Consider the following 18,206-nt stretch of genomic DNA (forward strand, 5'->3'; position numbering starts at 1 on the left):
AAAAAAAGGAATGAAGCCCTTTAATAAGAATTAGCATATTTATTTGAGTAAAGGACAAAAATAACTTAAATTTGAAATATCATTTCGTAGGTCTGCCAGACTTGACCATAAAACAACACATTTAGATGCGTCTAGCTACCTCTATGAAGGTATAGGTCTGCCAATGATTTTGTCCCGCTTAGTTCTTAAAATAGATTTTTCAGACTGGATAGATACATCTTAAGACTGTCTGCTCTTGTTTATCGGTGGACGTGCTTCTTTCAATCTTCAGTACTTTATTGTGTTTGAAAATAAATAGTTTGTTTTTGAAATCACAAAATACGTGTCCGTGTCAGTTTGGTTTCGTGTTTGAGTGTGTATGCGTGCGTGTGTTGTGTTATATTGTTAATACTAATTTACTACCATATTTAATAAACTTATTTACACTATCTGGATATCTTTATCGCTATATATTCTTACATCTACTAAATTAATAAATATATAATAATAAATATACAAACAAAAGAAAATAAAGACCATACAAAATGTAAAATTAATTTGAATCGGTTAGCAAATATATGTGTGTGTGTGTGTGTGTGTGTGTGTGTGTGTGTGTGTGTGTGTGTGTGTGTGTGTGTGTGTGTGTGTGTGTGTGTGTGTGCTTGTGTGTGTGTGTGTGTGTGTGAAACCAAAACCAAAACTTATGAAGAATTCTTGGTAAAATTATTTATTACAAGAAATGGAGGGTCATAACAATAATACGACAGTTAATCGGAAGAAAAAAGATCTAAGCGTGACACACAAGATAACACACACGTTATCGTATTAATATATAGATTACACATGTTTAGTGTGATATTTGTTTCTGTTAATCTGACATCCGATTATGGATGTGGGAATTCAATGACACCATTCTAAGACGTAAAAAAGCTTTATGGAGAGATGCGTGATTGACCTCAATAATATGTTTTGTAATAATAATAATGATAATAATAATGATAATAATTATAACACCAACAATAACAATAATAACAATAATAACAACAACAACAACAACAATAATAATAATAATAATAATAAATAAATAAATAAATAAATAAATGATATTGTTTCTTTTCACCGAACAAAAGTTGAATATTTTCGCATTTAAATTCTTTGTAGCATATGTATTCGACATAATATTTTTATGGCATAATTCACGTCGACACACCGGTTACCGTTAAATAAAGTTAAACAACGTTGAGCCTAGTCGGTACTAAAATGGATGGTCATTTGGGAATTCCAGGTGCTGTATGTGTCCTCAGCTTGTCTCAATGGTGCTATCAGACCAGGCTGTCTGAAGATATTGGCTTCCTTAGACAAAATGCACTTAACATTGATGCTTTTTGTTTTTCTACTTCCTTTTGCAAAACTTAATTATGTTCTGCAAAATCAGAAAACAAAAACAACAACCCACCTTCTCTCTCTTTTCCTTCTTCCCATTTCCCCTTTTTCTCTCTATCTCCCTCGGTTCTTGGCTGGTTTTCCTTGCTTAAAATGTACCAAACATTAACACTGTAACCCTTTTCACTGACCCATTGCAAACCTCATTCATGTTCTGCAGGGCAAAGAACAAAGACAATAAAATTCACTATAAAACAACCAAACCAAACACTACAAATTAGGGATTCAAGATACAAAAACCTTCTGCAAACTAACTGGTTGCAACATGAATACTATTTCTAAAATAACTGGATTCGCCATTAAATAACCTGAAAAGGGTTGATATGCTGTAAAACAAAAACAACCAACCAACTTGTCTCGAGATTGTTTCCAGTCCAGCACTTTTCTTTGCCATTGGATTCGAGCAGTGCCGATTCAGGAGAGATGTGGTTGGCCTTGCGCAACCCTTGCTTCACAATTACACATGCAGCTACCCTTACAGGGGGTATCCATTGTCTTTTGAGACTGAATCGTATCGTATATGTATCCATGGGATTGACGTGGTGGCACTGTCGATAACGCAGTAGTTTTCTAACGTGGTAAATATGAGTTCGATTCTAGTTTATCATCTTTTAAATGTTGAGCAGTCATAATTTATTTAGCGATTATTCGAAATTTGAAGAAAATTTCAATTTAAAATGTCGAATAGAAAGTCATTTTATTTCATTTTCAAATTCTTGGCAAAATATCATGTAAACACCATCGCCTGAAGAACATTAGTTTTGATTTTATAATAATTTGGTTCAATTAAGAATTTTAGCGCCAATTGATAATGTAATTATTTAAGTTAACTTTGAAAAACGTACTTAAAAAGAACAGACGTTAAAAAGCGAAACAAAAAGAGCGGTGAAAACGATCCTAAGGCAACGTCGTTTAGGCATAGACAATGTAAAATATAGTCATCTGTATAAATGTAGAAAGAGAAAATAAAAATAAAATAATATGCATACTGACCCAATATAATGATAGTTGATAGTTCGTCTTCGTTTACAAAATTGAAAGCAGAGAAATAAGAAGATATAAAATATTAATAGAAATAAAGAAAGAAGAGATAAACGAAGAAAGAGAAGCATGTCCAAATGATTTTTTTTTTAATGTATACTTATTTGTTGAGTAGGAAACAAAATCAAAACAGGAAAAGAGAAAGAGAGAACAGAAGAGATAGCATTTATGCCATGTAGACATCAAAATAAGTGACGGAGAAACATTAACGAAAATACAAGCATGTTGCTATTCTCAAGTATGGTCACGTGGTTTGAGAAAGCAAAAATTTGTTTTCTTATTTTTTTAGCCATTGTCTAAATTAATGTTGATTTATCGTGCTATAACTTCAACAAAACTATGTGGCATGTAGAAACCTATTCATTGTTTGATCATGTGGTTAGAATAGGAAATTATAGCTGACTTAATCAGTAGTGAATTGGTTTTTATTGGTGTGGTTTGGGTAATATTGAAAGTGTGCTTGAAATCTAATATGTGCCAGAAAATGGCATTTTGTTAATCGTTTCCGTTAATGGCTCTTTCATATTAGTATATTTATACGTTTTCATTTTCTTTCTTTTTATTTTTTCGTTTATAAAACAAAAATAAAAGAACATATCAATGAGTGAAGAATGCATTTTTTTTAACTTGTTTAGCCATCTAAATAAATATTTTATCAGTATTTTCAAAGATTTAATGAAATTCGCTTCTTTAACATAATTCTATTTTGTTTCGATTCGTTAAATCCATTTACCCTTTTACAGCCGCTTGTAAGCAACATAGTATTTTAGTAACACCACCGTGTAAACGGTTTTTAATACTTGACCGCATCTTACAAATTCTTAATGAAGGTAGAAGTTTTTAAAAAAAAGCACCATTGTTCTGGCATTTATTTTAATTTTTCTTTCAAGGCAAAAATAGTTAACACGGCTATGTTTAACTTTTTTTTTTATAAAACACCTTCCGACCAACAATATATCTCCACATGGAAAAATCTAGGTATGTAACGCTAGTAACATATAAAATACAATCAGGGGAGACTAGGGAATAAAGGGTTATATGCTAATTCTTCGCATTCTAACCTCCATAATGCTACAAAATAAATTCCCAGTGACCTCGGACGTGGCGTCATTTGAAGCTTGTTCTACTTCTTTGATGTACTTTAGATAATTTTAGAATCTGTCTCCATACGATTTTAAAGTATAATCTTACAATCTTAATAAGGTATTGGTTCACATCACATTAAAAACTATATAAAATCATATTTTATCAAATATAAAAATAAAGTGATCAGTAAAAAAAATTGTAATACATAAATGCAAAACTAAATAACACTAAATAAATAAGAATAAATAATATAATTCTAATCTATTTATCTACCTACCTATCTATCTATCTATCTATCTATCTACTATCATACAAAAAGAAACTTTGTATCTCTGTGTGTGAATTTGTTTCCTATGGACTCCGAAACAGCTGGGCCAATTTTTATGACATTTCACGCAAATATGCATCTCGATAAGTTTGTCTCTTGTTTGATGTCTAGATAGGCTTTGCATCGGAATGTCTTCGATAAGTTTCGATGATCAAAAAAAATCCGATAAAAGAAGGAGCAGGTGATTTTGACCACGGTTAACGCCTTGTACAGCCTAATATAACAAGCGCACTTGAGAAGTTTTATCACCACACAAGCAGAAATATCCAGCATATAAAGTAAACAGTGGGTTTTTTTTATATGACAGGGGTGCGTTCGAAATGAATGTTTCTGTTTAGAGCACAATTGAACCAATGATACTTGATTTTTTCATTTTAAACTTAAATTCAAACCATTATCACTACACAAGCAGAAAGGTAGGGCAGAAAAATCAACAGTATGCTTTGATATGACAGGGGCGCGTCCGAAATAAATGTTTCTATTTAGAGCAGAATTGAACCATGATACTTGACTTTTGCATTTAAAACTTTAATGCAAGCCATTATATATAAAAAAAATAAGTTTATAAAAAATCCATAGTTTCTTTACAGTGCAATGTAGACTACAATGTATTGTGGACTAAGACACTGCGGGGAGGCATTGAAGCTTCCTCCCGATGCGCTGCGATTGGTCCACAACTAGAGCAGGCAATCAATGGATTTGATTAAAAATGGGCGATTTCGCCGATTTCGATGACAATAAAAATATGGAAATGTGAAACATTCGTTGATCATCATTCAATCCTGGGCAACATAAAGTCTCCCGGCTAGTTATTTGTTTGAATTCCATTGCGTTAACAAATAGTTTAATCAATTATTAAGAAGCTAATATTCGCATTTACTATAAAGATAAATTTCTATAACAATTCATAATGAAATCGTTCGTTAAATTATTATTTTAAAAATCCTTTTGATAAATAGAATATAATATATTTGAGTGATCCACACCGTTGGGTATATGTTGCCAAAAGTTAAACAGTGTTGCAGTAAAGAAAGTAATGAAATAAGAAGAGTCGGTCGCCGCTTGTCTTCGAGTCGTATATCTTTTAGTGAAAAATAGCTTTGCCCTGTTATCAATTTGAACAGAGCGAAAGATAAGACGATGTTTTTCTTTGAGATCTGGAAGCTCTCTGACTTGTAAATTCCAAACGAATAATTGTTTTTGTTTGCTTGTTTTTTGTTTTTTATTGTGGGGGGTTGGGTTTTTTTTTTTTTACCGATTAACATTTCATTTTTTTTTTTTTTTTTTTTACTTTGGGTCAGTTTTTGTTACTGCTCACAAAATTACGACGCTCATTTTGTGAAATGCCCTAAAGAGAAGAAATACAGTTCGTGATTTTTTTTCTTTTTCAGCTTCATTTTGATGGTCCTGGAGCTTTATTCTTCATTATAAAGTGAGTAAATCTTTACGTTATTTGAGAATGAGAACAATTTCGTTCCTTTCATAAAGGCTATTGATCAGTAGTGATTCTATGGTGGTAGTTCTTTGCAAACTTTTATGCCCTTATATATATTAGAAGATTATTTCCACCTCCATCAAGTAATATTATTTATAAATTTCAATATCGGTGTGGTGCCGTCTATATTGGCAAGACGACCCAGCGTCTTCAGGTCAGAATCGCCCAACATGTTCCCCGTTTCATCCGAGATCATCAACCTACCACCAGAAAATCTCAACTGATAGAATCGTCCATCGGCCAACACTTGGTCGATAAAAAGGAGTGCGGTCTTGTTTTCTCTCCGGAGTGTTTTTCTGTTTTGTACCGAGGACGTACAAAGTTCCACCTGTCTGTCCTCGAAGCACTTGCCATCATTGCCAGCCTCCCTACTTTGTGCAAGCAGAGAAACCTCCGGCTTCAATTAGAATTATTTGGGTAGTCACAGTTTTTTTTTTTGTTTTTTTTTTAAACCTCCTCTCCGCTCTTACTCCATACCACTACCAAATATTCTAAAAAATAATAATTTTCAGGCTTATACCCTTGAAAAGTTAGTCTGAACGAAAAGCGCTTCGGGTGTATTTTAACGATCTTGTTTTTAATCGACTTATTTATTTTATCGAATTGTACATTTGCTACATGTAACTTGCCCCATTTTTTTTTCCTTTTCCTCACCCCGTTTTCCATCTTATTTTAGTTGATTGAATTTACGCGATGGTTCACTTCTTTATAATTATTCTAAAATTTTGCCAATCGAATAAAGATATATATATATATATATATATATATATATATATATATATATATATATATATATATATATATATATATACATACTAGGGACCGACAATATTTTTTAACACTTTCAAAAAAGGATTTTAAGGTGGTTCTCCGTGCCAAAAACTTTTGAGATTGTAAGTGCGTAGTTGTGGAGTGAAAATGATTTCGATAAAAGAAAGAACAGGTGATGTTGCTTGTTCCTTCTTTTATCGTAATCATTTTTTTTATTTTGGCTTTGATAATTTTAGTTTTTGTGATTTTTGCTAAAACTTGTTCGACACTATTTTTCGGACATGACGAAAAATCCTATTTTATTAAGAGATATGTTCATGTATACGTTGCTGTATGCAAATTTTCTGCTTGTACACTTAGTTCTCATCATTAGAATCAATTATCTGTTCTATTCTACTGGCAAAACAATTAAGTTTAATGATGTAAAATGCATTCAAAAGAAGTCGTTTGTTTGGCACGCAAGAAGCGGGAAGATGGTCTCAGCATCAGAAAGATCGCCATGGATTTAAGCTGTCAAAATCAACGGTCGAATGCATGCTGAAGACAAACGTCGAGCGGAAAAAGAAGAGAGGACGGAAAAGATCAATTGGCAAGAGGACTGAAAGGAGAATGGAGAAGGCCGTTACACAGCTTTTAACATCTGGAGAAAAAGTTACAGCAAGAAAAATGAAGGAGAAATGTGAATTGGATGTACACGTTCGAACAGTACAAAGAACGCTGCATAGGATTGGTTTGAAGTATGCAAAGGCTAAGAAAAAAATTACACTAACAAAGAAACACAAAGGAGCAAGACTGGAGTGTGCTAAAAGGTGGTTAACAAAGCATGTTGACTTTGAGGTTATATTTACTGATGAGAAACCTTTCAAGTTTGATGGGCCCGATGAATGATGTACTTGGCCGAGAAGGCTGAGCCTGTTGTACTGAACAAACGACAGATGGGAGGAGAGGTTATGGTTTGGGGTATGATCTTTGCTAATGGAAATATATGGTTGGAGTGGCTAAAAGGACAGCAGAACAGCGAAAGCTACAAACAGTTGCTGAACGAGAAAGGCCTACCAAGGATAAGAAGAGAGATGGGGAAGGATTTCGTTCTACAGCAAGACAATTGCAGCATCCATGTGTCAAAACTCATGAAAGAATGGATAGCTAAAATGAATATGACTACTTTGGAATGGCCTGCAAAAAGCCCAGATCTAAATTTAATGGAAAATGTTTGGGAAATGCTTGCGCAACTTGTCTATGATGGACATGAAATAACGAAAGAGACTCAACTATGGGAACGGATACTAGATACCCCAAAACAACTAATAGAAACACATAGAGATGTTATTGTGCATATGTTTGATCATTATAAAGAGAGATTGATAAAAGTTATTGAGAAGAAAGGTGATATTACAGACTATTATCAGTTTTTTAACGATGTCCGAAAAATAATGTCGCGTGTGTTTTGTAAAAAAATGATGAAAATTAGATATTTTTCCTTACCTAATCGATTTCCTTCCATTTTTATTACATTTATTTATTTATTATTTTATTTTATATGCTTATGTTATTCTATTGAAAGAATTTCGCCACTATATGGTACTCCGAAAGTCGAATACTAAAGTGTCCAAAAATATTGTCGAGCCCCTGTATATATATATATATATAGAGAGAGAGAGAGAGACAGAGAGAGAGAGAGAGGGAGAGAGAGAGAGAGATTCACCCAGCCATGTGTTGCTGTGGCTCAGTTTGTTTAAATGGAACACAAAAAAGACAAAATGTATGTTTTTTGTGTTTATGTTCTCAATATTTGCGGATACACAATCTTTTGAGGTGTCCCCTTTTCTGTGCAGATGTAGAGCTTGTCTTATTTTCCGACTGTAGAACACGCAACATATACTTGTCCATGGTGTAAATGTAAAGTCACACAAATTTAAAAATTGCCCCTGAGCCTTATTAATGGTTATTATTGTCCGTTCTTCCCGAAGTTAACAGAGAGGAAAAGATGAGGGTTTAATTTTACTGTAGACATGTATGCGATCACGCACTGGAAAATCTCGTAAATTTATAAATTTAGCCGATTTTCTTTTTGTTTGAAAGTATAGTGTTTTTTCAAAAATAAATCGATAGAAAAATTGAAAAGAAAACTGTTTAAATAATAAACCAACCAAGTAAGTAGGAGACCAATGATAATTCAGAATGAAGAAAGAAAGAAAATGGAGTGTAAAGAAAAGTAAATAGTTTGGTAAATTTGTTTTTTATTCAAATAAATACCCTTATTTTCGCACATTTTTTAGGGAAAATATATTGCTTTCAAATATAATTAATGAGAATATTCGTAAACATTTTGGTGCTTCCTCGTTATTATAACGAAATTCGAAAATCGAAATATTGATTTTCAAATGAAACCAATAGTATCTACTTAATTGTCATGGAACAGTAATGAAAATATCCAGAACTTACGACAACCGATAAGGTAGAAATTAATTATTTATTAGTTTTAGAAATTTTAGCTATTTCTCTTGTGTTTGCGTCACATGTAACGTGACAATATAAACATAGCCGAAATCATTTTTTCGTTGAATCATGGAAGACTGAAATAACTGTGACATGACAATTAAATAGATAACATTGCTTATTGTTGAAATTGACAAAAATGAAAGTAGTTATCATGTTTTTTTAATCAAATATCAATTTTTCGGCTGACCAATTTCGCTACAATAATGAAGAAGCACCTTTTTTATCAGCCGACCTGTACAATGAACACCCCGTATATATTTTTTGGTATTCTTGCAGAATTTGACCCGGACCCTCGGGATTTTCATCAATTATGGTTCGGGCTCGACCAGCAGTCACCGGATTAAGTCGAGCAAAGTAACAGATGCAGACGAATTTCAAAACAAACAAACTGGAAAAATAGAAATAAAATAAATAAAAAAAACTAACAAAAATCTACTGTAAATTTACTGAATATATATTTATTTATTTTCCCCAAGAAAACTTGCATTTTGTATTTTTTATTTACTTTTATTTATTCATTATTATGATGTTTTTTTATTTTTTATTTTTTTTTTTGTATTTTTTTTTTGCAAAGTTTTATCAACAAAAGTTGTTTTTTTTATCAAGAAAAGGAATTTTTACCGTAAATTGTTAGGTGAAAGTTTTTTTCTTTCTGTTTTTTTTTCTTTCTGTTTATGTTTTTAAAGAAAATTGGCAGTAAACGTTTTTTTTTTTGTTTTTTTATGTTTTTTTTTTGTAAACAGAGTTTTTTATAAGAAAAAATGAATGATTTTATGAAAACCACAAATTGTTAGGTGAAAGAACAGAAAAGCTTTTCAAGAGAATTTACAATTATTTTTTGTCAACAGATGTTAAAAAATAAACAGAAAAAATACACCTATCATCCAAGAAATAATCTTAAAATTACATTTTTTTTATACAAAAAACAAAAAATGTCAACATTTGAACAACACTCGGCATAATTTTTTGAGCGGATTCTTAACGATTGCAAACTTACAAATTTTAATCAAAATGCAAAATATTCAATATTCAAAGATTTTTAAGGGGTGCTCAGTTTCTAATACTAATCGACTCCCTGAATGGAGACACTCAATGGAAACAGTAAACCAAATTATTGCCCATATGGTTGGGAAAGGCTCTTTCGTTTTTTGTTTGTTTTTTTTTTGTTTTTTTTTGTTTTTTGTTGTTTTTTTGTTTTTTTGTTTTTTGTTTGTTTTGCTTCTTTTTTTTTTCATTATTTTCAGCAGATTTGACATTCGGCCACCAGATTCTGCAAATTTGTTTTAATACTAAAAATTCAATATTTAAAGATTTTTAGGTGTCGCTCAGTTTCTAATATCATGTAAGTTGATATAAAAGTTTGTAGTGGTTTCACGACGAAACTTGTTATAACTTAGTGTATTAACGTTATTTTTTAAGTAAAAATAATATTTAGGTTTGGATATAAATTCCTAAACTCATTTCACTCTAAATAATTTAGTTGACTGAAAAAAGGAATTTCATTAGTCACTGACCAAATATACGTCAAATTTCATTTAAATCTTTAATTTCCTGAATAGTCAAAATATTTTTTTAGAAGGTGATCATCACTTATCAAGACCCGGAAGCCACTCGGGGATAAGAGTTATTGTGTCTACATTACGTTAGTGTTGGAGATTTGATAAAGTGTCTTACTTAAGGGGGCGGTTCATCAGGAATTTGTTTACATTGGACTTGATGACATCCAGGTTGTAATCAGGTGGGAAACAGGCAACCGAAACAGAGTTCCACGGGCGTGCACTTCTAAGAAAGAACCTTTGTTAATGGAATCTACGTTTTAATTTAGGCACAGATAAGGAGTGGGGAAAATTTTGACAGTGGTTTCAGCTAGACGGGTGTTTATCGTGAAAGATTGGCGAGGGGGGCCAGAGATTTGAGTTCATACGAGCACCTGCCATGGTAGTAACGATAAAATAAAGACAGGCTTGCAACGTCTCTCCTGTAGGAGAGAGGTTGCAGGGAAGAGAAAAGGGCATCACCCACTAGGCCACGAAGCCTATTTTGTACCTTGTCAAAGCAGGATAGGCTGTTTTTAGCAGCTCCTGCCCAGATGTGGCAGCAGTACTCCATCCTTGGACGTACTTGGCTTTTATACAGATAGAGAATTGCATCAGAGATTGAGATATCTCCTGGGGCGGTAGAAGGATCGTACCATCTTTCCAGCGACCTTGGCAACTGACTTGATGTACGTGTTCTATTTCAGGTCAGGAGTAAAGGTGAAGCTCAGAAGCTTATCAAAACATGGAGCTTCCCCTAGACGAGAGCCACCCATTTCAATTGATGCCAGATGAGGATTAGAGCGTTGATGATGTAAAGATAGGAGCTTAGTTTTAGATGCATTAAAAGTAACCAGCCACCTCATCTCCCACTGTACCACCCGCTGATTTACAATGGTCCTCTTAACTGCTAATATCCATTTTCAATGAACAATTGACAGGAAAACGACCATACGTGGTTAATTTAAATTAAATTTTAATCACATGATTACATTATCAATAATCACGTAATTAAATTTTACCCATTTAAAATTTGTGCAACATTTCTAATCTACCCATATTGTAAACAAATTCTGTTTACATTTAGCGAGATGCTGATGTTGACTGAAAGTCTCTTTTAGTGATGTCACGTGACTGATAAATCACCGGCGGTGATATTTCCCTATATAAAAAAAATGAAACATCGTTACAAAGAAAACCTGGGATCATTCTATCGCCCCACTAAATATCTCACTGCTGATGCAATTCTTTATATGTATAAAATCCAAGTACGTCTAAGGATGGAGTATTGTTTCCATATCTGGGCAGGAGTTACTAGAAGCAGCTTATCCTGCTTTGACAGAGTTCAAAATAGGCTTCGTAGCTTAGTGAGGATGCCTTTTTCTCTTCCCTGAAACCTCTTTCCCATAGAAGAGACGTTGCGAACCTATCTCTGCTTTATTTTCATTTCCATGGCAAATACTCGTCTGCACTCCAATCTATGGTTCCCCCTCGCCAAACTTTCACGGAAAACACTCGTCTAGTTTAAAACCACTGTCAAAAATTTTCCCCACTCTTTATCTGTGCCTAAACCTAAACATAGATTCCATAAACAAAGCTTCTTTCTTAGAACTGCACGCCTGTGGAACTCTCTTCTGTTTGTCTATTTTCCATCTGATTACAATTTGGTTGTCTTCAAGTCCTTCGTAAAAAATTCTTGGTGAACCGTCCCCTTAAGTAATCTAATTTACGAAATTTTCACTACTAACGATTACTATATTATCCCATTTGCTACTGTACATTCAGTAACCCTTATCTCCGAGTGGCCTAAGGGCCTTGGTAAGTGGTGACCCATATGTAAAAAAAACTAAGTATAATATTATAATTGAAAAGAGATTTATAAAAACACGCATGTTTATGACGAAAATACTATACTAAAATGTTGAAGCAATAGGTCTAATGGTTATTTAGATTATCGGTTACGAACAAAGAGACTTTTACATTTATATATATATATATATATATATATATATATATATATATATATATATATATATATATATATATGCATTTTGCTAAAATGGGCAAAAGTTATAGCCCGTTGACTTAGAATGAGTGCTTTATGCCGAATTCATGGTTAAATATGGTTAAATTTTTGTTCGTTTCTGCATTAAATACTAATCCCTATTTATCCCTAATTGTGTATTGAATGGATTGCATTGTACATAATTAGTTCGCTGCACCTTATCATAACAAAGATTTATATAAAATTTCAACCAGATAGATTCAATAGTTTCCTAGAAAAAGTTGAACGTACAGACAGACAGACCAAGAGAAATATAATATAGAATTAGTATTCAACTTGTCTATATTACTGTATGGAACTATCAAAATAAGCACAATGCCATATGCCTCTCGAATTTACCACCAACTCAACTACCACACAGCGTCCGATTTCAACTCCAAGTTTCCTTACCGAGATTTATTGAAAAGTATTAGTCCTAAAATAATTGAGTATGTTTTACCTTCTGGTTACGCAAAAACAAAAGCCTAGACGCTCTAATGTTAAATATATAGGACGGGTGAACCAAAAAAAATTATCAGAAATAGACGTACTTGAAAAAGACACACACCTGGCCGAATAAAAAAAATCAGCATGATAGATTGCCAAAAATAAAATAATTTCTTAATTCAGTCGAAGGCACGTGACCAATAGAAACAAACTCAGTAGATTCTCAGAAATAAAATAATTGTATTAAAACCACAAGCAAATATTAGCTGCAAACGGGAATATCCCATAAGTAAGTAAACGCCTTAGGTGTGTGACTATATTGACAGCGAAGACAATATATCACAGTGAGTGTTTTCAGGTAGATGTGTGAGCGTTTCAAATTGTTATATGATATATACAAAAAATTAAGTTAATCACTCAGCAGGTGATTGATTCCAGGAAAACCATCCATAATATAAATTTATAAATATGCATATATATATATATATATATATATATATATATATATATATATATATATATATATATATATATATAATTATTCTATGTGAATATTATTGTAAATATATAGAGAACAAGTGCTAGAGAATCAAACATTGATAAACTTATATATTATAATAACAGTAATAGTATATCTTTACATAGCTATTAATAAAGAAGATGCTACTCTTTGGTCTATGTCTTTCTCTCGCTCTCGTTTCATATATATATATATATATATATATATATATATATATATATATATATATATATATATACTAGAACCTCGTGATACAGTGGCTCTAGGATACGGTTTTTTCAGCTTACGATATGGAATACGATGTTTTTCCAGCATTGGTTACAGTATTTGCCCCGCCTTACGGTGTTATTTATAATGTTATTTTATTATATACATGTGTTTTATATACTGTACTGTATTTTGTTACTAATTTTAAATATTACTGTATAAAATTTTGCGGTGATTTCACTTTATGATCCTAACCCCGAAACGGATTAATGCCGCACCCCGGGGTTTTACTGTATACATATATATATATATATATATATATATATATATATATATATATATATATATATATATATACGAGAGTCGTTCCAAAAACAATACCTCCTATTTTTATTTCACCCGAATGGGTCAGAAGGAATTGAAAATTGAATTCTTATGATAATTGAACATGCATTCATTCCCTTTAAGTTTCATTTCTCTGTTGCAAATATTAAGATGTAAGACGCTAAGAAAGAAACTCTTGTCATGGACGTGTATAAGAAGCATGGATGCGTCAATAAATTCCTCCGTGCAGAAAAAATGGAACCGATTTACATCTATCGGCACCTATTGAGCATTTACAAAGCTGATGCAATTGATGTCAGAAAAGTTAGGAGATGGGTGCATCGATTTAAGAGTGTCGAATGAAATGTGAGTGAAAAACGGTGCTCTGAACGTCTATGCACATCGACCACCCCAGAATTCACTGTGCGTCTCGACCACCTCACCCGCACTCATCGGCGGATAACTGTGAATGAAATTTATGTAGAGTTAAATGTGGGCGTCAATGGACTGGAAACAATATTGCCATTCCTAGGATACATAAAAATATGTGTGAAGCAGGTTCTTCAAATGCTCATGCAGGACCAAGAGAGCCACCGGTTGGGTGTCTATCTGAATTTGCTGAATCAGTACGAAGACGAATGTGATGGATATTTAGACCGCATCGTCATTAGTGATGAGATGTAGTGTCATTACTACGAGCCATCGTCAAAACGGCAGTCAAGGGAATTATACAAATCACGCTTCCCTACAAAGAAGCTCAAGATGCAGAGATCTGCAGGCTAAGTGATATGCACCTTTTTCTGGATCAGGAAAGGTATCATCCTCCTGGATTTCTTGAAACTGAAACGTTGACAAAACTGAAGGCCCGGATTGTCCTAGTAAGGTCAGGGAAATGAAGTATTCCATTTGCAACACGACAACGCCAGGCCATGCACAAGTTTGAAGACTACGAAATGTGTGACAAAGTTCGGCTGGACGGTGATATGTCACCCATCGCATTGTCTCAACATGGCACCGTCAGACTTGTTCGAATCTATGAATGACGCATTACGTGGTTAGGATTTCCCCGACAAGAACACCGTAATTGCAGCCGTGCAAAAAAAAAAAAAATGGACCGCCTCGTCAGGGACTTTTACGATCGAGGTATCAAGGCTCTTGTTCATTGCTGGCAAAAGCGTATTGAGAATAGTGGTGATTATGTAAAAAAAAAAAAATTCTGGAACACAATAGGTCACTCGTTTTAATGAGTAGTCCTTCAAATTTTTTAGTTAAAAAATATGAAGTATTAGTTTTTGAACGGCCCTAATATATATATATATATATATATATATATATATATATATATATATATATATATATATATATATATATATATATATATATATTAGTCATTGTATATTTGTGGGTTATAACAAACGACATGTAAATAATTAGAACATTCAAATGAGATTAAGGATATACAATTGAAATATATGAAGAATGAGATAGATGCTTGTAATAAAAGTATATGCTACTGGGGGTTTATTATTTTAACGAAGAATTGCTTCTGGTTTGACCATCCCCACCTGTTGTAATTAAATATCTAAGAACCAAATGTTTATTAGGTCGTACGAGTAATCAAATTCTCGCAGCAACTGAATTCATAACACATTTTTTTTTAAGTCATATGGTTTAGCTAACCTGCAAAGAATTATTCTTCCGCTTCTATCCAATGCACTCCAAGGTTATCCTCCGTCACTCACCGTATAAAACATTTTTCATATATATATATATATATATATATATATATATATATATATATATATATATAGTAAGTTATAAAATGTATACTATATATATACATATATATATATAGTAAGGTATAAAATATATATGGCGATTAAGCTACACTGAATATTCCGCGTTTCATCCACGCTAGGACTCTTCAGGCTTATGCGCAAATTCTGTGGTTGTTTGTCGTTTTTATATGCGCATCTTCTATAGAAGATGCGCATATAAAAACGACAAACAGATGCACATATAAAAACGACAAACAACCACAGAATTCGCGCATAAGCCTGAAGAGTCCTAGAGTGGATGAAACGCGGAATATTCAGTGTAGCTTAATCGCCATATACATTTTATAACTTACTAACTAGCTCTACCTACGTATTGAGCACTTTTGAAGTATATACTTAGAGTTTACGCATAAATCTATACTTTCGTATATTAATTTTATGTGAGTAAATTAAATAGTTATATATATATATATATATATATATATATATATATATATATATATATATATATATATATATATATCACTTTGAGAGCATATGCCGCCTGGGAATATACAAGGTTATTTACCTTTCGCCCATCTAGAAAAGATGTGACACAAGGCCGGAAGTTGTGGATGGCAGGCCTGCGCACAGCAGGTAGCACAACCTTGTCCCTCGAAAAATATACCTGAGCAGCCACATTGACATTACCTGGTAAGGATGCTTCAAGTAAATGGCCGTAAACTAACCCCTTCGCAAAGGGAGAAGGAAAAGTCTGGGAGGGTGAACCTCCTATGAGTATCCAAAACAAATAGGGAGCAGGGCCAGGAGATGTCAAAAAACCCGTCTCATGTCATGCCGGTAGTCAATGACTTATCGTCGACTGGTAACTCTATGGGCCAAGATAAAAGTGTAGTATCTGTTCTGATACTACACTTAAATTTTTTGTACTCAGTAAGTGGAAGAGAAATCCGTCACGACTGAGACATTTTTTTTTATTTTTGTTCCTTTCTCCACATTACAAAACGACCTTGGTATCTAACTCTACTCTCGTGACGAGACAAGTAAATAAGAACTCTATGCAGAGAATTCTTTGCATAGAATGCGCAAGCTATATACGAAAATGTTTTATTTTTATTGCATAGATGCAACAGATCTTTACTTCTTCGATGACACACCGTATATTTAAAATAATAATGTGAAGTAATTTCGTTCATGCAATAATGCTCAACAATCTATTATTCTTTCATTTTTGTTTTAGGACGATGATGCTGTTTCCCAGCCTTAGCCTGGTTGCGACTCTCCTGACATGTAAGCAAAACATCAGCAGATTTTCTTAAGATGCATCCATTCAATCTGTGCATTTAGCAACGGAAATCCTATTCCAAACTTGAACATGACAGAGCAACAAAAATACTATTTCTACCTTAAACATGCCAGACCAATGAAAACACTATTTCAAACCTAAGTGTGACAAACCAACGAAAATTTTATCTATACCTTAAGCATGTAAAACCAATGAAAATACGATTTTGAACTTAATCGCGACACATCAATAAAGATGCTATTTCAAATTTAAGTATAATGAATATAAATTTAAGTACAATGAAAATGCTATTTTTATTAAGTATGGCAGGCCAACGAATATGCTATTTGACATTTAAGCATGACAAACCAATGAAAATAATATTTCGAATTTAAGTGTGACAGATTAACGAAAATGCTATTTCAAGTTTAAGCATGACAGACTAACGAAATGTTATTTTTAAATATTAAGATCTACGAAAATGCTACAGGTTGGAACGATAAAATTATCGCTCTAAAGAAACAACACTACAGCTTTATTTTGAAAAAAAATACTGAAAAAAAATCAATTCAGGCAGGTTGATTATCTAATAGAGCTTACATCTATTCAATGTATCCGCCTTCAGCCTCAATCATCGCCTCGATATGGGTCCGGAACTGAAAGCATGCCTTTTCCACAAACGCCGGCGGGAGCTTGGCAGAATACTCGGCGACTTTAGTGTTGTGGGAGGTCATGTTTGTGATGTTCTCGACATATGACCAAATGAAGTAGCCCAGATTGGGGAGGGGAAGGGGCCAGTGAGAGAAGAGTACAAAATCCTAGCACTCCTTCTGAAGACAAGCCTGGGTCACTTTGGACTTGTGGGCCGGTGTCAAGTCCTGCTGCTACACCCAAGGTCTGCCAGCGGCCACCTGGTTGCATCAGGGAATCATCACACTCTTCAGCATATCCAGGTACACTTTGGTGTTGACTTAAGCTGACTTCGAAGATGTGAGGTGGCATGATGTGGCCCTCACTTGAAATCACACCGAACCCATAAACGTGGCCGGAAACTTTGTTTTCATCACCTTATGCACATCCTTGTTATTTGTGGCAATTAAGCAATGCATTTTGATGGTGCTGGCAGTGGTCCTGTTTTCATAACTTGGATCAGTAGAGAGCATGAGCTGTACGAGGAGCGTGCAATAAGTAATGCCCCTGATCCACTTCCAGTTGTCTGATCTAGCTGAAATTTTGCATGTGCAATGATTTATATCTCTACGGTTATGTGGCAAATTACAGCTCTGAAATAATTGTGGTTTCTGTTTTACAGGTGTTTGGACTGAGTCAGGTGTGAAATGGAGCCTGTTGAATGTCGAATAGTGATCCGGTTTTTGTATTTGAAAGGACGCACACCACAGGAGACTTTTGATGAAATGAAA

The 18,206-nt window shown here is 33.4% G+C and overlaps 1 protein-coding gene across 1 annotated transcript in view; it reads left to right on the top strand.

Moving 5' to 3' along the window:
• LOC145283560 (uncharacterized) overlaps positions 1-18,206 on the top strand; it is an 84,681-nt gene that overhangs the window by 21,249 nt on the left and 45,226 nt on the right. Inside the window, exons 2-3 of the mRNA XM_080132452.1 lie at positions 5,269-5,309; positions 16,741-16,790. Of these exons, the coding sequence (XP_079988578.1) occupies positions 16,745-16,790 (46 nt within the window). The 5' untranslated portion in view covers positions 5,269-5,309; positions 16,741-16,744. The remainder of the gene's footprint in view (positions 1-5,268; positions 5,310-16,740; positions 16,791-18,206) is intronic.

The sequence above is a fragment of the Euprymna scolopes genome, chromosome 1 (genome assembly GCF_053919585.1).
Source record: "Euprymna scolopes isolate OS-2025 chromosome 1, ASM5391958v1, whole genome shotgun sequence".
Classification (NCBI taxonomy): Eukaryota; Metazoa; Mollusca; class Cephalopoda; order Sepiida; family Sepiolidae; genus Euprymna; species Euprymna scolopes.